The 24740-nt window shown below is 39.0% G+C and overlaps 1 protein-coding gene across 2 annotated transcripts in view; it reads left to right on the top strand.

Annotated features, from left to right (window-relative positions):
* LOC134350741 (son of sevenless homolog 1) overlaps positions 1 to 24740 on the top strand; it is a 204921-nt gene that overhangs the window by 118878 nt on the left and 61303 nt on the right. For both annotated transcript variants that reach the window (XM_063056364.1, XM_063056363.1), the window contains exons 7-10: positions 3417 to 3527; positions 3631 to 3729; positions 9224 to 9351; positions 10377 to 11032. In XM_063056364.1, coding sequence (XP_062912434.1) covers positions 3417 to 3527; positions 3631 to 3729; positions 9224 to 9351; positions 10377 to 11032 — 994 coding nt within the window. The remainder of the gene's footprint in view (positions 1 to 3416; positions 3528 to 3630; positions 3730 to 9223; positions 9352 to 10376; positions 11033 to 24740) is intronic.

Raw genomic sequence — 24740 nt, 5'->3', positions numbered from 1 at the left:
CTACAATTTATGTGCTCTTACTTGTGTTGAGATCCTTTTGACAGTTGTCCACATTAAGTCTTTGGGATGTGGGAGGAAACTGGAGCTCATAATGAAAATTTGCACAACACGGAGAATCTGTGGACTCAACAAACACATTTATCACCTGATGTCAGGATTAAATCTGGATGCCTGAAATTGTGATACAGAAACTGCAATTGCTATTCCATTACACCTGCCAACACAGTAAACCTGCAACAGAGGACAATATGTGTGGTAATCAGTGAAAACAGCATGCAAAGTGCCTTTAGTTATTGGGTCAGGTAAAAGATCTGGTTCTCATTATGATTAGTAATGGTCAATTAAGCAGCTAACAGAACAGGATAGTCAGAAAGTTTCATCCTCAACTATGGCAGAGCCCAGAGTTTGTTTACTGAAAACAAGCTTAAAACTATCTCATTCATGCTAAGCTAGAAGTGCCAAGTGGATGATCTATCTCCATCTGTGTTTCCGTCCAAAAAGAACAATAGTATGTAAGTTTTATTCAATTTGGTTTGTTCTACATGTTAGCAAGAAATAGTCAAGAGCATTAATGCAGCAAAGGCTATGGCACCAGCGAAAATTTTCACTGTAATGGGAAGTTGCTCAGCTATGTCCATTCACAAAAAGCAGGACAAATCAAATCAGGCTACTCTGTCATCAACAGTACTATTGAATTGCACTTAGCTGCCAATAACCTGCTCACTGACACTGTTTGGATTTTATCAGACTTACTTGGGTCCTAACATCATTACAATCTTAATACCAATATTGACCACACAGTAAAATTTCCAGAGATGAGAGTAACTGCTGATGAAAAGGTAGCATTTGACTTGGTGTGGCATCATGGAGCCCAGGCAAAATTGAATTCTTTGGCAATCAAAGGAAAACTCTTCAATGATTAGATCATATGTGTAAAAGAAATTGGGATTGTTGGAGGACAATTATCCCAATGTCAGCACATAGCCAGAAGTTCCATAGGGCAAAGCCCCAGACTGAACCATGAGCACTGCTTCACTCGTGCTCTTCTTTCCATTGAGGTCAGAAGTAGAGATTTTCATCAATGATTGCATGATGTTCAATCCTGTTCTCAGTTCCTTAGCTCGCTAATCTGAAAAACACTTGGGCATGGGAGCTTCAACTAGTGACAGTATCTACATAGAATTTAGATAATGGAATAAAATGGGGGATTGTAAAACTGTAGTTGGATAAAGTGCCTGAAAATGACCATCTCTAATAAGATTAACCACTTCATCTTGATATTCAGACATTACTTTTGCCTAATCCCCTTTCCAACAACATCCTTGCATTCACCCTTGACTACCAACTCATTTGGACCAGACGGATAAATACTGCAGAAATAAGAGAAGATGAGAGGTTGAGGAATATCCTTTGTTGAGTGACTCTGCTGCTGACGCCCCAGTGTTTTTCCACTACCTTCAAGACAGAAGCCAAATGTCAAATGGATTACCATTGCACATAAAGCTCAACACCATTAAGGGCAAAGCAGCTCACTTGATTGACACCTCATCCATCTTGTTAGAGGTTTGACTGTCTACAACTCTACAGTGCTCAACGTCTACCAAATTCTCTGCTATTATCTCAGCAGTCCTTCTGAAAACGATGACACTGCTATCAAGCAGAAAAGCTTCAGGCATATGCAAATACCATCTATTTCCCCCTATTCTAGTATTAATAATTGAACTTTAAGCTATCATGTTATTAGACTGCAGTTTTCTTATCTAATTTAGGTCTTTCTCATCGCACTTAAAACTACTTTGATTGGCCATTTGATTTCTTCTCTTTGCTCCTGCCCTGAACCCTTTGGAACAAACTCTCCCTAAAGGACAACATGATTTTTATAACGTTAAAGATATAGAGATTAGCTTTATTTGTCACGTGAGGTCTCTGTCAGTCAGAGTTGACCATAGGTATTGTATCCTAGCTGTCAAGGTAAACAAGCTTGGCCAGTACGATATAGAGAGCAAGCTGATGCCCATGTAGCAAGCTCCCCCTCGCCACACATCTGATGAATCCAAAGGAATGGCAGAAACTGATACAGTTTGGCACCAGCAGTGTTTCAGGAGTTGCCGGTCAGTGTTGAACTCAATGTAGGACTACCTTAGGGACTCCCGCTCCGGATTTTTCCCTCGGGATTTACTCTGGAAGCCTTCCCCATGAGTGTATATAGCCACAAGGCAGCAGACGTTTGAGCTCATAGCTTTCCTTCTTCTCGATGAGCTGCCAACCATGGCTCACAAGCTAAATCTGCCCGAAAAGACTGGTTAAAGCCTGTCTTTGCCCCTTCTCCTGTCAGTAGAGATGATTCCGCCGGGCGTAGTAGCTAAGCTACATGTGAAGGCCAGGAGCTGCACTTGGTTGTCAGAGGCTATTTGAGGTGCATGCCATTGGGAGCATTTAACTGGTAGTGGGAGCTTGTCCCAGTTACCATCCCTGGCTGTAACAGCCTTAAGGAACCACATGTACATCAAAACATATAGTGAAATGTGTCATTTGTGTCAAATCAAAGCAGCGAAGTATATGCCAGGCATACTGCAGGTGTTGCAAGACTTCTGGTGCCAACATAACATGCCCACAACTCACTAACCTTAATTGATCACCTTTGGGATGTAGGAGAAAATCCACACAGTCACGGGGAAAACATGCAAGCTCCTTGCATACAGCGGTGGGAATTAAACCCCAATCTTACAGCTAGTGCTGCGAAGCATTGCACTAAGTTCTACACTACCATGCAGCTATAAAAACCTGCTTGCTTTATTTATTGATTGATTGATTGATTGATTTAGAGGTATGGCAGAGACCAGGCACTTCTGGCCCAATGAACCACACCACCCAGCAACCCACCTATTTAACACTAGCCTAATCATAGGACAATGTACAATGAACAATTAACCTACTTACCGGTACATCTTTGGACTGTGAGAAGAAATCCACATGATCATGGGAAGAATGTACAAACTTCTTTCAGACAGTGGCAAAATTGAACTCTGAACTCCAGAATGTCCCAAATTGTAATAGTGTCACCCTAGCTGCTACATTACCATGGTACCATTATATAGTAGAAATGTTATAGCCTACATTGTCACCATAGGGGTTGCTTTAGTTCTTTGTTACTTAGTTTAGAAGAAGTTATTTTGATCCTTTTTGGTTGCTTATGAAGCTCCTCAATATTTTCTCTAGAGTTAAAATAAATTGCAGATTAGTTACTTAAGGTACTTCATAAAAATAGGTTCTAAAGTTAGCATCTTGAAACTAGCGTTTATTTATTTATATATGTTTTGTTTTGGACAGAAACAAAAGAAAATGTTACTAACTTAGGAAAATTCACTTGTTTCCTGCACAAGATGACATAAATGTATATTTGACATTTCTTTCAGGAGTTAGCATTTGATCCATATGAAAACTATGCACAGGATATATTGCGACCTGGTTTTCATGACCACTTCCTCAGCCTTCTATCAAAGCCAGGTGCTGCATTCTACTTGCAGGTGAGTTTTTTCATTAGTAGACATCTTAAAATCTCCCTTCTAAATAAGTGATTACAAATGTAATCTAGATTATATTAAGTCTAATTGATATGTTTCATTTCAGTCAATTGGTGAAGGTTTCAAAGAAGCTGTGCAGTATGTTCTTCCCAGACTCTTATTGGCACCCGTTTACCATTGTTTGCATTATTTTGAACTGCTAAAGGTATGAGAAGGGATTATTGTATTGATTTGTAATAACCAATAATTAATAAGCTATGAAGTGTGTAAGATTAAATGCTGTTGTGATAAACACAACATAACTTAATTTGATTAATTGCTTAATAACTTTGACTTGCTGTGTATGATGCTATGTGCTGGTGCAAGTAAGTTTTTCATTGTGCTTGTGCATACATCCGTACTTATGCATATGACAATAAACTATAATTTTGACTCAAACTGTTAGAAACTTTTTGCAAAATTGACAATAGATTAAATAGCAGATTACACAGGTTATACGCTGAAGCCCTTGTTATGGCTTAATATGCATCTTAAAACAAATATTATGTTCAAATAGTTACCTATAGAATATCTACACACCCAACCTATATTGAAAGGATGTGGTAAGTGCTGAGGAGATTCACCAGGATGTTGTCTGGAATGGAGGACTTTAGCTACAAGGAAAGTTTGTTCTCAGGCTGCAAGGTGACTTAATAGAGGATCATAAAATTAAGAGGCACAGATAGGGTGAATGTCTTTTTCCCATCTAAGCTTTTTTTTCCCCACAGAAGTAGTGATGGGTATGTGGAAGAAGCTGCCAGAGGAGATTTGCATCTCAAATTGAACTCTTTTATCTCTCACACCACTCTTAGACCCAATGTTTGCTTGACACAGTGACAGTTTGGTGTAACTCACATAAAAATGCAGAAATTATTACATAAGATTTTGCATTTTTGTTTTGACCTTATCATTTCCAATTCTAGTCTCTGGAAGCTCAGTCTAAATAGAGCTACATACATTTAGTGTCACTTTATTCAGTACACCTCATTAATGCAGATATCTAATCATCCAATCATGTGGCAGCAACTCAGTGCATAAAAGCATGCAGAAGAGGTTCAGTTATTGTTCAGAGCAGATGTCAGAATGTGGAAGAAATGTGATCTAGGTAATTTTGACCGTGCAATGATTATTGGCGCCAGATGGTGTAGTTTGAGTATCAGAAACTGCTGATCTTACGGGATTTTCATGCACAACAGTCCCTAGAGCTTACAGAGGATGGTACAAAAAAGCAAAAAACAAAAAATCCAGTGAGCGGCAGTTCTGGTGGCGTAAGTGCCTTGTGTTAATGATAGAGATCAGAGGAGAATGGCCAGATTGGCTCAAGCTGACAGGAAGGCAACAATAACTCAAATAACCACGCATTACAACAGTGTTGTGCACAAGAGCATCTTTGTGAATGCACAACATGTTGAACCTTTGATGGGCTGCAACAACAGATGCCCATGTTAGGTTCCACTCCTGTGGCCACTTTATTAGGTACACCCCTGTATCTAATAATGTAGTCATTAAGTGTATGTTTTTTTACATGAGTAATGACAAGTGGATGCTCTTCTTCCTCCTTCCCAGCCTCTATTTCTGATCTATGGGACCATATTGGACTTCTGATACCTTGTCTATGCTACAACTATTGTCACATCCCTTTTGACTCTTATACTGTTTTATCACAGTGACAGAGTTTGTCCTTTAGCCCTACAATGCATGATCTTAATCCTTTTGCAACAATTTATCTCACACCTTTTAGTTAAGGTCAAAGTCTGAACCTTCTACATCGTCACTGTGACCATACTTGTCTGATTTAAGGTCATTCACCTATTAATTGAGTGGTCAAGGTGGCAGTGCACCCAGTCACAGTGGCCATTCTAGGTCCAACCAATGGTGCAATTGTTTGTTTTATCATCTTTCTCATGAATGCAAGACCCTGCTGTACATCTACACCATACTTTTTTATCTGTTAATATTACTGTGTTAATATTTTTTGTGCTGTATGTGATAGATGTACTGTGTTTCCACCTTGGTACAGAGGAGCATTTTTTCTTTTAGCTGTATACATGTGTACAGTTGAATAACAATAAACTTGAACTACCTATTGCAAGGAATGTGTCTGGTTTGTGGTTGAAACAGTGAGAGAAATCAAATCGTTAAGGGGGACCTCCCCTTCCTCACACACCAGTGACTGGAGATTGGACTCCACCTTGACAGCTCCTTCAACATTATTTAAGATACAGATGTGTTTATTCACCTGGAAAATGACAGCATAGTACAGGCCCTTTGACTCATGATGTTGTGCTGACTTTTTAACCTAGAATCATACTGGCTTCTGCAATTTATACATGCTGGTGTTACAACATGCCTTCTGCCTTGTCATCCCTATTGAATCTTGTTTTGCCTTATATATATTTCAGTTAATTTAAAAGGGTAAAAAGGATATGATTTTAATATAATTTTTACCTATTCAAAGGGTGCTGTTCAATTTGCTTGCAGTACCCTTTCAACAATGAATTTTAGATGATAAAATATCAAAGTGTTTAAAAAAATGGTGTTCAGAAATTCCAGTGTATTCTGAAGCTCATTTTGAATAGTGTATATAAGGAGACACATTGAATGTTTTATTTCAGTCACATCTCAGTCACAAAAAAACCAAATGTGTTGTTTGTCTCCAGATCAAGCTCAGAAGGTCAGCAAAGGCCTAGTTAGCATTTCAGGAGATGGTGCAGGGCTGCGGTGAGAAGAGACTGTTGGGGAGAGGAGTGAGAGTCAGCAGCGTCATGTCGTTCTATTAGGGCTGAATGGAGATCATTCTGATGCATTTGTGGTAGGGAGAGGTATATTTACCAGATGTTTGTTAGTTGTTTCTAGGAAGATCTTGGATTTGAGGAGGCATGAAGGTGGATTGTCTAGTTGTATTAGGAGAGTGAAATCGAGGGGGCCACTTTCATATGGGTGGGAGATGGAGATGGTGGCAGTGGGGACATGGGCTGGTGAAGAAGGTAATTAAATGTTGGGAATGTTGAAGGTTGTGGCCCAAGGATTTCCATGGATTGTTCACTGATCTTCCAGGTCTCTCAGATTTGTAGTGTGAGAATAAGTCCATGTCCCTGGAGTGTTCAATGTCATGCAGACCCATGATGATGTGTGTTAAATCTCAAACCCCTGCCCCCAACAACCCTGTCCCTCCAAATGTTCCAGAGGAATGTTGTATGTGGGAATGATGTCATTCTGTGTATTCATATCACAAAATTGCAGTGTGGTCAATAAGATTCTTATTTGTGTGGTTTTTGAATTTATCTTGAAACATTTTATAAAGTAACTTTGTATTTAACTGAAAAGTCCAAAGGTAACTGTAAAATGATTTTAATATTTGTACAGGTAATATTTACTGTATTTGCTAAATGCTTAAGAGTTGTCATTTTAAAACCAGGAAGGTCACTTGTAATTTTGGTTGTACTTCCATATTTAGTGTCACAATCATATTATCCCACAATAAAAACTTGATTTCTGAGTATATCTTTTCTCATGTAAGGAGACCAGAACTGCACGCAGTACTCCAGGTGTGATGTCACTAGTACCCTGTACAGTTGAGGCATAACTATATATATCTGTGTATATAAAGTAACTAAGTAGTCCAAAAATGCAAATAAAAGAAGTAGTGTTCATCGGTTTAATGTCCATTCAGAAATTGGATGGCAGAGTAGAAATAGAATTAGAAATAGGAGCAGGAGTAGGCCATCTGGCCTGTCGAGTCTGCTCCGGCATTCGGTAAGATCGTGGCTGATCTGGCCGTAGATCCAAATCCAACTATCTGCATTTCCCCCACTATCTCTTAATTCTCCTACAATGCAAAACTCTATCTGAAGGTATCTTAAATATATATTAGTTATCTCTGCTTCTTCTATAGATGGAGAATTCCATAGATTCACACTAGGAAAATTTTCCTCATCGTCTTCCTAAATGTACTTACCCTGATTCTTGAAGTTGTGTCTGGTCTCACCAGCAGAAACAACTTTCCTGCCTCTATCGTATCTATTCCTTTCATAATCTTAGATGTTTCTATAAGATCCTCTCTCATTCTTCTGAAATTCAGCAATTGAACTCCCAGGTGACTCCATTTCTTCTCAGGCTAACCCCTTCATCTCCAGAATTGACCTGTTGAACCACCTTCGAAGCCAGTATATCTTTTCTCATGTAAGGAGACCAGAACTGCACGGAGTACTCCAGGTGTGACGTCACTAGTACCCTGTACAGTTGAGGCATAACCACCCTGCTCTTAAATTCAATTCCTCTAGCAATGAAGGACAATATTCCATTTGCCTTCTTGATAACTTGTTGCACCTGCAAACCAACGTTTTGTGATTCACGCACAAGCACTCCCAAATCACTCAGCAAAACAGTGTACTGCAATATTTCACTATTTAAATAATCTAATCTTCTATTTTTCCTCCAAAGTGGATGACATCACTTTTGCTAACATTGAGCTCCATCTACCAGATCCTTGATTATTCACTTAACCTATCTGTATCCCTCAGCAAGCACTCTGCATCCTCTGTGCAGTTTGGTATTCCATTCAATTTGGTGCCATCAGCAAACTTCTATATGGTACACTCAGTTCCCTCTTCCAAATTATTAATGTCCACTCAGTGGGCTCTTTATATTAGATACAGAAGTTTATTTTAATTTTATTTTATTTTGAGATACAGCATGGAATGGACTCTTCAAGCCACTTAGCAACACCTGATTTAACCCTAACCCAGTTATGGGACAATTTACAATGATCAATTAACCTACTAACTGGTACACCAGTGGACTGTGGGAGGAAACCGGAGGAACTGGAGAAAACCCATGCATTCCACAGAAGGGGGATATCCTTACAGATGACATCAGAATTAAACTCTGAACTCTGATGACCTGAGCTGTGAAAGCATTGCACTAACTGCTATGCTACTGCGGAACATTGTACCTAATAAAGTAGCCACAGGAATGGAATCCAGTGTGTAAACTCTAGATTATTATGTGTGAAAATCCCAGGAGATCTACAGTTTCTGAGATACTCAAGCCAGTCTCTCTGGCACCAACAATCATTCCACAGTTAAAGTCAATTAGATCACATTTCTTCCCCATTCTGATGTTTGGTCTAAACAACAACTGAGCCTCTTAACCATGTCTGCATGTTTTTATGCACTGTTTTGCTGCCACATGATTGACTAATTATATATCTGCATTAATGAGCAGGTGCATCTAATAAAGAGGCCATGGGTGTATATTGTGAACAGTTGCAGACCCAGTGCCAAACCCCTGTAGCACTTTACTGATTATAACAATGGAATCATTAATTTATCTCAATTCACTGCCTTGTATTGGTTCCCATTCTATGCTAGCCAGCTTCATCCTCATCCCATTGTAGTCTCTTTTGTTTAGGCATAAAACGCTGGTGTTAGATCAAACTTACGCCCTCAATTTGTATGAAAAAATCGGTCATCCTGTGATCACCCTTTACAAGAGGAAAGAGATTATAAATCAATTGTTAGTTGTCAGAGATAAAAAATTCAAAGAGTTTCGTATTCTAAATCCCCAAAATATTATTCCTTACATCATAAATGTAAATTATTTAATTGGGACATGTCTTATAAACTGCTCAACTGCTTGTTCTTTCCTCATCTGAATAGCAATTAGAAGAAAAAAGTGATAATGAAGAAGACAAAGAATGTTTAAAACAAGCCATAACTGCACTACTTAACTTGCAGAGCAGTATGGAAAGGATTTGTTCAAAAAGCCTTGCAAAGAGAAGGCTGAGGTAAGCAATTTCCATTCATCCCTGAAATTTTTGTGATTGGCCACAAGTGTAAGTTGCCGTTGATCCCATTTCCTTTTAACTATTTGCAACTACTTTAGTGGCAAGCCTGCTTTTTACACAGGAAGTAACGTCAGGTGTAAAAAGCGTGTTTTTGTTCAAAGTATTTTATGTGCTTAAAGCTTTTACAACTGAAGCTAAATTCAAGCAAAATCCGAATTATGAACATAACAACTTTGCTGCACATCAGATGGTAAGCAGTGAAACATTCCAAAAGTAATTGCTTAATAGTTGTTTTGTTTGAAGGAATAAGCTGCAATATTTTGTTTTTAAAAATTAACATTCCATGAAAATATTCACTAGAAAAAAATCTGCTATGGTGCTAACTCACTGTTGTGAAATAGGAAAATGTTTTTTTTTCCAGTTGTGTTTTTGCTTGAAGAGACAAAACTAAATAGATTTATTCCATAACTATTTAAGTTCAAGAATGAGTACCATTTAGTGTAGCAAGTGGGACAATTGGGTAGTTCCAGTCATTAAGCAGTGGCAATCTCAACAGAAAACTTGCTAAAATAGTAATGTGACTCACAGTAGGTGGATTTGCTTTTTTATTTAGGTTGCTTAGTGGAGTACATATTGTAGTGTGGTGCGTCTTGCCAGGAAGAAAGGGAAAGACCAGCAATACTGGCCTTTCTTGTAAAAGTCTGCTTCGTGTTGACAATTGTGACTATTGGCAATGCCCCAAGAAAAGTCTGTGATCTGAATTCTGGACTAATGATGAAATGTACTCAAGGGTTGCACTAAAGGAGTAAATTGTTTCAGAACTGATGAAATATATTATTTTTAGATTGATAAACAGTTAATGTCCAATACACTTGAATATTTTTTGGTTTACTTCTGTGTATCTCAATATTAAACTAGGTATTATTAAAATAGTAGCTTTTAATTCAGAAGTGTATCAATGCACAGACAATGAAGGTCATAATACTAAGATGTTGATTTTGAAAGACCATTATTTTCTCTTCCAGTGAGTCTGCCTGTCGCTTTTATAATCAACAAATGAAAAGCAAACATCTGGCAATTAAGAAAATGAATGAAATCCAAAAAAACATTGATGGCTGGGAAGGCAAGGATATTGGGCAATGCTGTAATGAGTTTATTATGGAAGGCACACTGACGCGTGTTGGTGCAAAGCATGAAAGACACATATTCCTATTTGATGGCTTGATGATTTGCTGTAAATCAAATCATGGTCAGCCTAGATTACCTGGTGGAAGTTGTGCTGAATATCGTCTCAAAGAAAAATTTTTCATGCGAAAGGTACAGATTAATGATAAAGACGACACTAATGAGTACAGACATGCCTTTGAAGTTATCTTAAAAGATGAAAACAGTGTAATATTTGCTGCCAAGTCAGCAGAAGAAAAGAATAACTGGATGGCAGCTTTAATTTCTTTACAATATCGGAGTACACTGGAGAGAATGTTGGATGCCACTATGCTACAAGAGGAAAAAGAGGAGCCACTTAGACTCCCAAGTCCTGAAGTGTACAGGTTTGCTGAGCCAGACTCTGAGGAGAACATTGTATTTGAGGAGAATGTACAGTCTAAATCGGGAATTCCTATTATCAAAGCTGGAACTGTTATAAAATTAATTGAGCGGCTAACTTACCATATGTATGCAGGTAGGTGGAAATTTTTCAGAATACCCTCTCTGCCATATTGGGGGATGGGGGTGGGGATTTGTTTTGTTCCTACTATTGAAATGGCTTACTCATTGATTTGTAAATATTGAAAGAAGCTCACACTTTTATTCAGTTATTTATAAATGGCTGTTGCATCAGTCCAACTTCTGTGTTCATCTAAAGTACAAGGAAAATTCTGGATGTTGGAAATCTGATATTAAAAACAGAAAATTACATAAATATTTAGCCAGTCAAGCAACATTTATGGAAAGGGAAACAGAGTTAATGTTTTAAGTCAATGACCCAGTGGGAAGATGAAATGTGTACTTTCAGCTTACATTGGCTTTATTTATTTCGGCTTCATGGGAACAGTGGTTGAAGGCAGATGTCAGAGTTGTAGTGGGATGGACAAAGTGACAAGTACCTGGAAGCTAAGGGCCATCCTTATGGACTGAGTGGATGTGTTCTGCAAAGCAGTCACCCAATCTGCATTCAGATTCCCCAACAAAGTCCAATGTAAGCTTGTGATAGAGCATTTTATCTTCCTGCTAGATTTGTGGCTCAACTCTGATTTCAACAGTTTGAAATAATCAGCCTTTTTAGTAGGTATATCAGAACTGGTCAGTTCGGATGAAAGGGCATCAACCTGTGACATTAATTCAGCTTTTGCTTTTCCACAGGTGCTGCCTAATCTGCTGAGCGTTCTGTTTTCTTTCAGATTTTTAGCAACTGCAGTGTTTTATTTGAATTTTCTTCTCTCCTTCATTCATCTCCTTTCATTTAAATCTGCAGACAAATCACCTAATTTCCAGAAATATCCCCAAAGTCATCATTTGGTGTCTCATTCTTCCCCCTATCATAGACATTCACTCCATTCTTTCTTCCCACAAATTAATACAGTTTGATTTCTAACTTTTCCTAATTCCAGTGGGAAGGCCATCTCCTGAAATGTTTGCTCTGCTTCCTTCTTTCTTTCTTTTTCTTTCTCTTTTTTATTTTTCTCTCTCCCTCTGTCTCGCTCTCTCTCCCCCTGTCTCGCTCTCTCTCCCCCTCTGTCTCGCTCTCTCTCCCCCTCTGTCTCGCTCTCTCTCCCCCTCTGTCTCGCTCTCTCTCCCTCTCTGTCTCGCTCTCTCTCCCTCTCTGTCTCTCTCTCTCTCCCTCTCTGTCTCGCTCTCTCTCCCTCTCTGTCTCTGTCTGTCCCCCTCCCTTTCTATACAATGTGGAATAGGCCCTCAAGGCCCCTTACGCTGTGCCGCCTAGCAATCCCTGATTCAGCCCTATCCTAATCACGGGACAATTTACAATGACCAATTAACCAACCTATCGATGTGTCTTTGGACTATGGGAGGAAACTAGATCACCCATAGGAACATACGAACTTCTTACAGGTAACGGGGAATTGAAACTGGGTTACCTATACTATAAAGAGTTGTGCTAACCACCACGCTACCATGCCACTCCAATTTATTCCGAGGGTGCTTTTAACTTTTCTTCAATAAAAATTTTTAATGTTAACTAGAAGTAAAGCAATCAGCCTCTTTAATAGCATTAAACTGCTATATTGCTGTTTGTCTTCATAGACTGAATAACAAGAATGCATTACAAATGAAGGAAGTAGAGATTTAAAAACTCAGAAGGTTTTTTAAAATCTTATTTTTCATTTAAATAATACCAACTGTATAAAATAAATGAATTTTATTTCAGGTTTCTGAATTTAGAAGCATCCAATAATAGAAATCTTAGCAATGTTATTTCAGTTTGGATAGTGCATGCTATACCCTAGCACAGTGATAAATTGGTTGTGATTTGCCCCTCTAGTTCTCAGTTTCTTGCATTAAGTCCTGTTTGACAAAACTGTTTCTGCAATGTCCTATGGTTATTTTTGTTTGTTTTTCTTGTGCATTTAAATCAGATAACATTGCTGCAACCAGTCATTTCTAATCTTGGAACTATTTTTGATCCAATCTTTTGAGTCAACTTTTCCTTTTGTCATCTGTGTACAGCAAGATAGTTAAGATTTCAGACAGAATATTGCCTTTTCATGATAGATTTTCTGGAAGAAATAAATGAGTGAATTTTTGTAGTCAATGTCTCAGCGTTTGGTTTTAAAATCTATATGTAAAATTTTGTATGAGACCCAGACAGGGTATTGATATACTACTTGACTTGATTGGGTGCAAAACAGTTCAACAGTTCAGGTTTTTTGGTTGCCTTACCCCTGGTTTCCTTTTAATGTCATAGTCATAGTGTAGTACAGCGCAGAAACAAGCCTTTCGGCCCAACTTGTCATTACTAACCATGGTGCCCATCAAGCTGGTTTTATTTGCCTGCATTTCTCTTTAAAAGCCTCTTATCCATATACTAATCCAAATATCTTTTAAATGTTCTAATTGTACCTGCCTTAACTACTTCCTCTGGCAGCTCATTCTATATACACCCACTCAGTCCCTCAAGCCCTATCAGCAGCCTTGTAAATCTTCTCTACTCTTTCCAATTTAATTGTGTCTTTCCTATATACAGGGTAGTTAAACCTCTACACAATACTTGTGTGGTCTCACTAGTTTCTTGTACAATTGTGTCATAATATCCTAACTCCCATAGTCAATGCCCTGACTGATAAAGACTAGCATGCGAACTACCACCTTTACCACCGGTCTACCAGTGATGTTGCTTTCAGGGAGCTATGTACTTGTACTGCTGGGTTCCTCTTTTCCACAGCATTCCCCAGAGCTTAACCATTCACTATCCTGATTAACTTCCCAAAACTGCATCTCTTCATACTTACCTGAATTGAAAGCACAGTTACCATTCTTTAGCCTACTTAGCTGATCAGAATCCCTCTGTAATTTTTGATAACCCTCTTCATTATCTATAATATCACCTATTTTAGTATCATCTGTAGACTTATTCATCATATCTCATATATTCACAGTCAAATCATTTATATAAATAGCAATCAACAAATTTCCCAGCACTGACCCCTAGTGTATCAAAGGACACAGGCCTTCAATCCAATAAATAACGTTTGCCTTTCACTCTGTTTCCTATCATTGAGCCAATTACAAATGCACTTAGCTGTCTCTTCCCAAATTCCATGTGATCTAACCTTCCACACTAGCCTGCCAATTGGGACTTTGTTAAAGACCTTGCTAAATTCATATGGAAAGCATCTAGTGCCTTACCTTCATCTATCCTCTTTATTTCTTCTTCAAAAAACTGAGATTTGTCAGAGTTTGTGTTTTTAAAGGAAAACATAATGCACTAGATGTACTACTTAAGTCAAATAATTGTTCTTGAAAAATTGTGTACTTTTGAATATGAACGATCCATTCTCGGTAAAATACACTTTAAAGTGAAGTTCATTACCTTTGTCTAACAAATTATTTTATTATACATCTTTGGAGGATGATTTTTTTCTACAGCTTTGATTGATGATGCTTGATTTTGCTGTCAGTTGTGAGACTTTGCTTTGGAAAGATTGTGTTCTACGGTTTTTAGTGTACTCATAATTAATCTTAAAATGGTTAGTGGCACATTGTTTCAAAAGATCAAGTTTTTAAAGTGAAATTTATTTATTTTCGTAATGCCTGTACTAAGTCTTCTTCTCATCCTCTAATTCAACCTTTCTGGCATCTCCTTAGAGCAAGGGGCCTCAATAGGTGTGTTCAGGAAGGTTTTCTGATGCAATATTTAGATGAGCCAGCTAAAGGAGAGGCTGTACTTGATCTGGTATTGGAAAATGAACCAGGTCAAAGTGTCGGATCTCTCGGTGGGAGAGCATTTTGGAGGTAGTGATCGCAACTCTATCTCCTTTACTATAGTACTGCAGAAGGATAGGAGCAGACAATTTGGGAAAACATTTAATTAAGGTAGGGGGAAATACGCTATTAGGCAGGAACTTGGGAACATAAATTGAGAGCAGATATTCTCGGAAATGCACAGGAGAAATGTGGCAAATGTTCAGGGTACATTTGCCTGGCATTCTGCATTGGTATGTTCCATTGAGGCAGGAAAAGGATGGTAGGGTAAAAGAAACATGGTGTGCAAAAGATGTGGAAAATCTAGTTCGGAAGAAAGGGAAAGCTTACAAAAAGTTCAAGAAACTAGGTACCGATAGAGCTCTTAAAAAAAAATACAAGGTTGCCAGGAAGGAGTTTAAGAATGAAATTAGGAGAGCTAGAAGGGCGCATGAGTAGGCCTTGGCGAGCAGGATTAAGAAAAACCCCAAGGCATTCTACAAGTATGTGAAGAGCAAGAGGTTGAGCCATGTGAAAATAGGACCAATCAGAAGTGAGAGTGGAAACGTGCATGGAGCTGGAGGAAGTAGTGGAGGTACTTAATGAATACTTTGCTTCCATATTCACCAGAGCAAAGGACCTTGGCAATTGTGGGGATGACTTACAGTGGACTGAAACGCTTGAGTGTATAGACATTAAGAAAGAGGATGTGCTGGAGCTTTTAAAAAACATTAAGTTAGATAAAGTCAGCAGCACTTGACAAGACATACCCCAGGCTACTGTGGGAAGTGAGGGAGGAGATTGCTGAGCCTCTGGCGATGATTTTTTGCATCATCATTAGGGACAGGAGAAGTACTGAAGGATTGGAGGGTTTCAAATGTTGTTCCCTTGTTCAAGAAAGGGAGTGGTGATAACCCAGAAAATTATGAACCAGCGTGTCTTACTTCAGTGGTGGGAAAGTTGTTGGAGAAGATCTTGAGAGGCAGGATTTATGAGCATTTGGAGAGACATAATCTGATTAGGGATAGTTAGCATGACTTTGTCAGGGGCAGGTTGTGCCTTATGAGTCTGATTGAATTCTTTGAGGATGTAACAAAACACATTGATGAAGGTAGAGCAGTGGATGTAATGTATATGGATTTCAGTAAGGCATTTGATAAGGTACCCCATGAAAGGCTCATTGAGAAAGTAAGGAGGCATGGGATCCTTGCTTTGTGGATCCAGAATTGGCTTGCCCACAAGGCAAAGGACGGTTGTAGATGGTTTGTGTTCTGCATGGAGGTCGGTGACCAGTGGTATTATGCAGGGATCTGTTCTGGGACCCCTCTTCTTTGTGATTTTTATAAATGACCTGGATGAAGAAATAGAAGGGTGGGTTAGCAAGTTTGCTAATGAAACAAAGGTTGAGGGTGTTGTGGATAGTCTGGGGGGTGGTCAGAGGTTACAGCGGGACATCGATAGGATGCAGAACTGAGCTGAGAAGTGCCAGATGGAGTTCAACCCAGATAAGTGTGAAGTGGTTTATTTTGGTAGGTCAAATTTGAATTCAGAATATAGTATTAATGGTAAGACTTTGGCAGTGTGGAGGATTGGAGAGATCTTGAAGTCAATGTCCGTAGGGCACTCAAAGCAGCCGCACAGGTTGACAGTGTTGTTAAGAAGGCTGCAGTGTGTTGGCATTCATCAACTGTGGGATTGAGTTCAAGAGCCGTGAGGTAATGTTACAGCTATATAAGATCCTGGCCTGACCCTGCTTGGAGTACTGTGTTCAGTTTTGGTCAAATCACTACAGGAAGGATGTGGATACTATTGAAAGAGTGCAGAGGAGATTACAAGGATATTGTCTGGATTGAAGAGCGGGCCTGATATGAATAGGTTGAGTGATCTTTTCTCCTTGGAGTGACAGAGGATGAGAGGTGACCTAATAGAGGTGCATAAGATGATCAGAGACATTGATTGTGTGGATAATCAGAGGCTTTTTCCCAGGGCTGAAATGGCAATCACAAGGAGGCATAGTTTTAAGGTGCTTGGAAGTAGGTACAGAGGGAATGTTAGGGGTATGTTTTTCACACAGAGTGGTGGGTGTGTGGAATGCACTGCCATTGACAGTGATGGAGGTGGAGACTCTTATTATAGGTACATGGAGCTTAGAAAAGTAGAAGGCTATGCAGTAGGGTAATTCTAGGCAGTTTCTAGAGTAGAAACTGATCAACACAACATTGTGGGCTGAAGGACCTGTAATATGCTGTAAATATCTATGTTCTTTACCTTAATTATTATTGCTTTTAATTTCAATACCTTCCTTTCTCTTCAAAACCCTCTGCATATCTAAATATCCTCAACCTATATTCATGGTTACACCCTTGGCCTTGCTAATTCACATGACCTTTATTCTAATTGTAACTAAGATTGATAGGGTAATTTTGAAATTTTCCTTGTTCTGCTGTTATTTTTTCAGCTTATAACTCCATTTTTTTTATGTGCACCACAAGAAAAGCATCTTAATCACAGCATATTCACAGTCCCATATATCTAGATTCTGGCCCACAATATATTGTGGCCCTTTTACAGGTAGCAGGCCATTGAATCACATAGTACCAGAGGATACTTTAATGCTTTTATTCCAGTTCAAATTCTCCCATCTCATTATTCCCCATAGTTTATCCCACTTCTCCAATCCCTTAATTCCTAGGGATCCTCATTTGAACGTCCTTAGGGATTGGGAAGAACTACTTTAACCATCCCTTACCAGATTTATCTGGATCACAGTGAATGTTATTTAATCTACTGCTAAAACACTTAATTATTTAAAGGTTTAATGTGATATTTAATTTTAGGCTCTCTTCACCATCACAAATCATTTTATAAAACTATTTCCACATCCGTCTTCCACAGTAGTATGAAATTTTTTTGGGGATTTGCTTGTCCCAAACATCAAGTCTGTCAATTCATTTATTTATTAATTATGTCATTAGATTCTATCCCATTGCTCTTTTTAAGATCATCTTATCAAAGGAACTAGAAAGTATACCCACCTGCAGTTCCTCTGATCCCAAACTATTGATCATATAACATTCCTTGCAGGTTAGTTGTTAAAATGTCAGGCAACCATATCCATCAGTTAAAAAGTCATTTATACTTGAAATTCATTGGCATTGTATTCAACAGGAAGAGCGGGGGGAGATGCAATGGAGAGGGTGAGTGCATGTTGTTTAATCTGTTGCTAAAGCAGGTAATTATTCAAAGATTTACTAGGAATGCAAAGATAATTTCAAATTATCACAAATCATTTTATTAGATGAGCAAATTTTTAAAAATTATGAAAGCTGACACCATTGTCTCTGGTCCTCATTACAAACTCAGTTTCTTTCCATCTATTTCTGTCTCAGAAAATGATCTGAGGGCTCCTGCCTGAGCAAGGACCTGGACCTGTTGCAATTTGCCTACAGCTTCAACAGGTCTGTAGAGGAAGCAATTTCACTGCCTCTGCTGTGAAGCACCTGGACAACAGCAATACTTAGGCCAGGTTGCTCTTTATCAATTATAGCTCGAAGTTCAACACCATCATCCCTTCAGTTCTAATCAACAGACTTCAAAACCTGGGGTTCTGTATGTCCTTCTGCAAATGGATCTCAAGTTCCTCATTGGGAGACCATAGACAGTGCAGATCAGTATAACATCTCCTCACTGACAAGCCAACACAAGCACATCTCAAAGATGAGTGCTTTCTGGTCTCTCTCCACACTTATGACTGAGTGTCTCACTCGAACTTCATCTTTAAATTTACTGATCACTCCATTGTTACTGGCAGAATTTCAAATGCAACAATGAGCCTAAAGGACCAAGATAGGCTGGTTGAGTGGTGTCGTGACAACAACCTTCCACTCAGCGTCAGCAAGACTAAAGAATTTATTGTGGACTTCAAGTAGGGAAAGTCAGGAACATACAGCAGTTCTTATTGAGGGGTTAGTGATGGAAAAGGTTATCGGTTTCAAGTTCCTTGGCAACAGCATCTCAGGGGATCTACTTTGGGCCGAGCACGTTGATACAAAGAAGGCATGCAAGTAGCTATACTTCATTAGGAGCTTGAGGAGAATTGGTATGTCACCAAAGACTATTAGATTTCTCCAGATGTATGGAGGAGAGCATTCAGACCAGTTGCATCACTGCTTGGTATGGAGATGCAGTGCATATCATCAGCAAGAGGCTGCTGAGGGTTATGGACACAACACTCCCCATCATCAAGGACATCTTCAAAAGGCCGTGCCTCAAGACGGCGGGCATCCATTATTAAGGACCCTAACTATCTGGATATGCTGTCTTCTCAATACTACCATCATGGAGGTAGTACAACGTTTTAGCAATGGCTTCTTCCCCTCTGTCATCAGATTTTTGAATGAGCACTATGAACACCACCTCACTTTTCCTCTATTTATATTTTGTAGCCTATTATAGTTTTTATGTTTTGCACTGAACTGCTGCCAGAAGATATCAAATTTCACAAGAAATGTCAGTGATAGTAAACTTGATTCTGATTCTGAAATCTGAAAGGTGGTATAAAGTATTTAATTAACAAAGTAGCATTCCTTCCTCCACACACCTGCTGAAAATTTCAACCATGTCTTTATTAACTCTCATTCTTTCTGGTACTGTTCATAAACATATGCTCATCCAAGACACCACTTCCTGAATTTTGCTTAGATTCTCATCAACCTGTCTATCATATCCACGTTTGCTAACCAACACTTGCTCCCATTTCAATTCTCTGTGGTACTACAGTTCTGGTTTCTTGCACAGTCCCAATTTTAATTGTAATTATTTCATTGTTGATGGTCATGTGGTCAACTATCTTGGCCTAAAGCTGAAATTCCTGATAGTTTCTATACAAAACGTGAACAGCTCATTCCACCCCCCCCCCACCTCTCCCCATCCCCAGATGCTGCTCAATCCACAGAGTTCCTCCAGCAGATTGTTTTGTTGTTCCTGACAATAGTATCTGCAACCTTTGGTGTATATCAGAAATTCCTTCTCTTCATTTCTCTATCTCCCAAGTCATTTGATCTAATATTTCTTTACATAGCTCTGTGTAAAACTTTATATTTTTTTCTAGATGTAGTGTTTCTATCAAGTAGCTTGCTTCATTTTATTTCATCAAGGGCATTCTATAAATGCATTTTTTCATTTTGAAATTGATACAATTTTTTCAAAAAATTCTTAGTTTTATACTTAAGTCAGAAAAATATTCAATGTTACAAAGTGTATAGTGCATTAATTTATATTGGTGGTAGAAAGGAGCTTCCTGTTCAATTCACTCCCCCCACCCCAATGAGTTGTGTGTAAAAGACTTTTCTACCATTTTTGTGAAAGTTATGTAAATTCAGCACCTCTGGTTTCTTTTTGTTGAAAATGTAATTATTTTGCTGCTTTTATTTAAGTTTTAAAATAAAACGAGCAAATATGACAGTGTTTTCCCAAAGTTTTGAGACTGTTGACAGATGCCCAGCTTATATTTCACTGAAATGTGTTCTATTTATAACATGTTGGTGTTTAAGTGCACTCTTGTGTGCGTCAACAGTGCGTCCGTTTCCTTTCTTGTGGAACCTAAGGATGATTGTTTTCAAAGAAACTTATTGTTCATTCTTGACTCAGAACAGTTTGTAGTAGAGCTTGGTAATTAGGGCATTTAGCATTTTATTATGTATTAAATTTCCCAATAAAGCTTTGAAACCACAAATAAATGATTTAAGATATAATTTATTCAGCTAATTGACCCAAGTCTGTAAATTATATTAAATGGGATCAGGTAAATGCAAGCCCTTCATGTAAAATCATTTATATAATTTCCTGGTTGTTGAATCCAGAATAAGCTGTTGTGTAACCAAACCTTTCTGTTTGAAGTGGGGGAGGGGTGGTTCGAATGGTGTTCTCCCCTTCTAATTTAAGGATTCCATGAGGAAAGTGCGCTAACAACTACATATATTTCAAACCTCAGTAATTTACATGATGTGAGAAATAGATGTTCAAATATAAGGAGATCTAACACATTATTTTGCTGAATTTTCAAGATAAACAAAACCTATTTAAAATTCTCTAAATGTCTCCTTAAAGATATTAATCGTGTCGAACTCTGCAGTGGGCTTTGCTAGTGCTGAAAGATTGAATGGTGCTGGTGTTCAGAAGAACCTGGGTATTCTTGTACACAAATCACTAAAAGTTAATACAGCAATCATTTAGAAAGGCAAAGAGCACTAGGTTTATATTACAAGAGAATTTAAATACAAGAGGAAAGATGTATAATTGGACCAAGATAAGGTCCCTATTCAGACTGCACCTACAATATTATATACTGTTGTGGTCTCCCTGTCTGAGGAATGATATATCTGCAGCAGAAGACATGTAGTAAAAGGTCTTCAGATTGACTTCTGAGGTAGTGCTTTTCTGATAAATAGAAAGATTCAGCAATCTGATTAAGCATTCTGGAATTTTAGAGCTTAGAAAATCGATGGTAATTTCACAAAAATATACAAAATTTTTAGAAAACTGATGGCGAGGAGCACCAGCTCTGAATCTATAGTGATCTGTTTAAATGTCTCAGCCTGAAACATCAACTGTTTATTCATTTCCATAAATGCTGCCTGACCTGCTGAGTTCCTCCAGCAATTTTTGTGTTGTCTTTTCAAATTTTCTTTCCCTATACCCTCCCTGCTTTGTTGTATGCCTGCTATAAATAAAAATGTTTGTTCAATTCAATTATGTCAATGCTTCAAAGGCACAGCTGTATAACCATTGGTCTCACACACATTTGTACAGCTATTGATCTGCTGAGTAAAACGCTTGTCCCTCATTTGAAATATTGGTCCCAATTAAACTAGTGTCTTATTTTGGTGGTTCTTGGTAGCATTCTCATCTGTCTTTCTCCTTGTATATGAAGCCTGAAACTTGAATGGATATGGCAGGCCATCAGTGACCTTGTCTTGGGTAGAAAATTGAAGTTGAGGGCGACTGCTTCCTCTACACTGCTATGAATTATGAAGTGGCTGTGGAGCTTTATATGGGTTATAGTTGATGTCATTGGATTGAACGTTTTGGTATCATGTGTTACTCTTGCTCTTTGAACATGGCTTTTTTATACTCCCATCACAGTTCAAATCACTCAGTGCCTACCTGGGTGTTCCATTTCCATTTATGACAATTATGGGCAGGGAATTCCATGAATTAGTAAGAATGTTACATGTTTTTTTTCCAAAGAAATTTTAATACACCCTGTCCTTATTATATGCGTCTTCAGACTATGCGGATTCACAGTTATGCAAGGAACCTGTTTCTACCAACGTCTCGTTATATGCGTCCAAAATTCACAGTTATGCGAGGAGTACTGCTTTCCCTCCAATACAAGTCACGTGCGCGCGCCTCACAGTCTCACTGTTGGGATGAGAAGCACCGCTTTCCCGCCAATACAAGTCACGTGCGCGCGCCTCACAATCTCTCTCCCGCCACTCTTGCATTGGTTTTGGCAAGGTGTGGATGTGCGATCTTAAACTTCTGTTGGTTTTACATACGGTACAGTGATTTTGTGCTTGAAATATTTAACTATGCCTCCTAAGCATCCGATATCATGTCCTGGGCCATCAGCCGAGTGGCAGAGAACCGCTTTAACACTTGGGAAAAAAGTTGGAAATTATAAACAGCGCGACATCAGCTGAAGGTAACACAACTCTGGGATGCTACTGCTGGGAACAGAATCTTGCTGTTGAAATTCTTTTGTTGCTTGACAATGCGCCAGCCCATTCTAAACATCTGGACAGCATTCATCCTAACATAACTGCGTTTCCCGCTGCCTAACACAACATCGCTGATTCAACCACTCGACTGGTGTGATCCACATTCAAGGCGTGCGTATTTTTTTACGGCGAACTACTTCTCAGATGCTGCAAGCAACAGGTGATTCTGAAAATCCCGGGAGTTTACCAATGGTGAGGGAATGGTGGAAGTTGGAACACTTGGCACAAATGGCGATGGACATGGACCCAAGTTTAGAACAGAGTCAGCATTTCAGTCATTCCCTGCCATCAACCCTTCTTCCCTACAAGCAAATTTAAAACAAAATGCTGCCAAGCAAATAACCCTCACCACTTTATGCAAATCGCTGTAATCTTCTGCTGCCGGCATTTCAAAGAGTTCTGTGAGTCTTCCTTCACCCCTTGCTGTGCCTGATATTATCCGACACCACAACAACCACTTATCTCCCGGAGCGAGCACACCTGCCACTGTTGGTGAGTACTGTACACCCTCAGACGTTAACTTTCTATGATTTATTACATTGAATATTACCTTAAATTGATTAAATATAATACAAATGTTGTCTTGTAGTACTGCTTTTGTGTCTTTTTGGTATAAAAATGTGAATAAATTACAGATAAAACATATTTAGGAAGCCCTCTGGAACGCATCCCTATTTTCTCCATTTAAATAATTATTCACATTATGCGATTTCACATTATGCGTCAACTTCGAGGAACGTATCCCTGGCATATAACGAGGATAGGGTGTAATAGTAGCCTTGGAACATGATCTATTCTGGAACTGTGTTGCTGCATTGAGCTTAGAGTGCTTGTTTCGGAATCTGACTTTGAAATATGTTGTTGCTGTACAGGGTCTGCAGAGAAACACAAACACCAGTTTGATTTCTGGGCGGTGGGGCTTGTCATATGATGAATTGAATTGAATTTGGATGAAATGAATTGACTATTTCTTACATCCTTCACATACATGAGGAGTGAAAATCTTTGGTAACGTCTCTGCCTGAATGTGCAATGTGCAAATTATAATAATTTATAATAAATAGTATGTACAGTAAGATATACAACAGAACAGTCAATATAGCTATGAAATACAATTGTGTCAGTGTGAAATAATCAGTCTGATGGGATGGTGGATGAAATTGTCCCGGAGCCTGTTGGTTCCGGCTTTAATGCTGTGGTACCGTTTCCCGGATGGCAGCAGCTAGAATAGTTCGTAGTTGTGGTGAATCAGGTCCCCAATGATCCTTCCAGCCCTTTTTACACACCTGTCTCTGTAGATGTCCTGAATAGTCGAAAGTTCACATCCACAGATGTGCTGGGCTGTCCACACCACTCTTTGCGGAGTCCTGCAATTGAGTGAAATACAATTCCCATACCAGGCAGTGATACAGCCAGTTAGGCTGCTCTCAATTGTGCCCCTGTGGAAAGTCCTTAGGATTTGGGGACTCATACCAAACTTTTTCGTCTGTCTAAGGTAAAAGAGGCACTGTTGTGCTTTCTCTACCACATGGCCGGTATGTTCAGACCAAGATGAATACAGAGGAACCTAAAGCTATTCACTCTCTCAGCCACAGATCCATTGATGTCAATAGGGATGAGTCTGTCTCTGTTCCTCCTGTAGTCCACAATCAGCTCCTTTGATTTGCAACATTGAGGGATTGCTTGTTTTCTTGACACCACTGTGTCAGGGTGATGACTCCTTCTGTGTAGATTGCCTCGTTATTATTTGAGATCAGGCCAGTCAATGTAGTATCATCTGCAAATTTAATTAGCGGATTGGAGGTTTGGGTAGCAACATAGTCATGGGTGTACAGAGAGTAAAGGAGGGAGCTTAGGACACAACCCTGGGGGGCTCCTGTGGTGAGGTTCAGAGGGGCAAAGGTGAGGGAGTCCACTCTTATCATCTGTTAGTGATCTGACAGGAAATCCAGGAACTAACTGCACTAGGCAGGGTGAAGGCCAAGGTCTCTGAGCTTCTTGTCAAGCTTGGAGGGAATTATGGTGTTGAATGCTAAACTGTAGTCTAAGAACAGCATCCCTCTTCTCCCGATGTGTTAGGATGACGTGGAGAGCTGTGGCTACTGCATCATCTGTCGATCAGTTATGTCGGTGGGCGAATTGTAAGGGGTCCATTGTGGGTGGTAACTTGCTCCAGATGCAGTCCTTAAC

This window comes from Mobula hypostoma, chromosome 8, assembly GCF_963921235.1.
Source record: "Mobula hypostoma chromosome 8, sMobHyp1.1, whole genome shotgun sequence".
In the NCBI taxonomy this organism is placed as follows: domain Eukaryota; kingdom Metazoa; phylum Chordata; class Chondrichthyes; order Myliobatiformes; family Myliobatidae; genus Mobula; species Mobula hypostoma.
The sequence above is the reverse complement of the archived record's forward strand: the minus strand, read 5'-3'. Positions and strand labels throughout refer to the sequence as shown.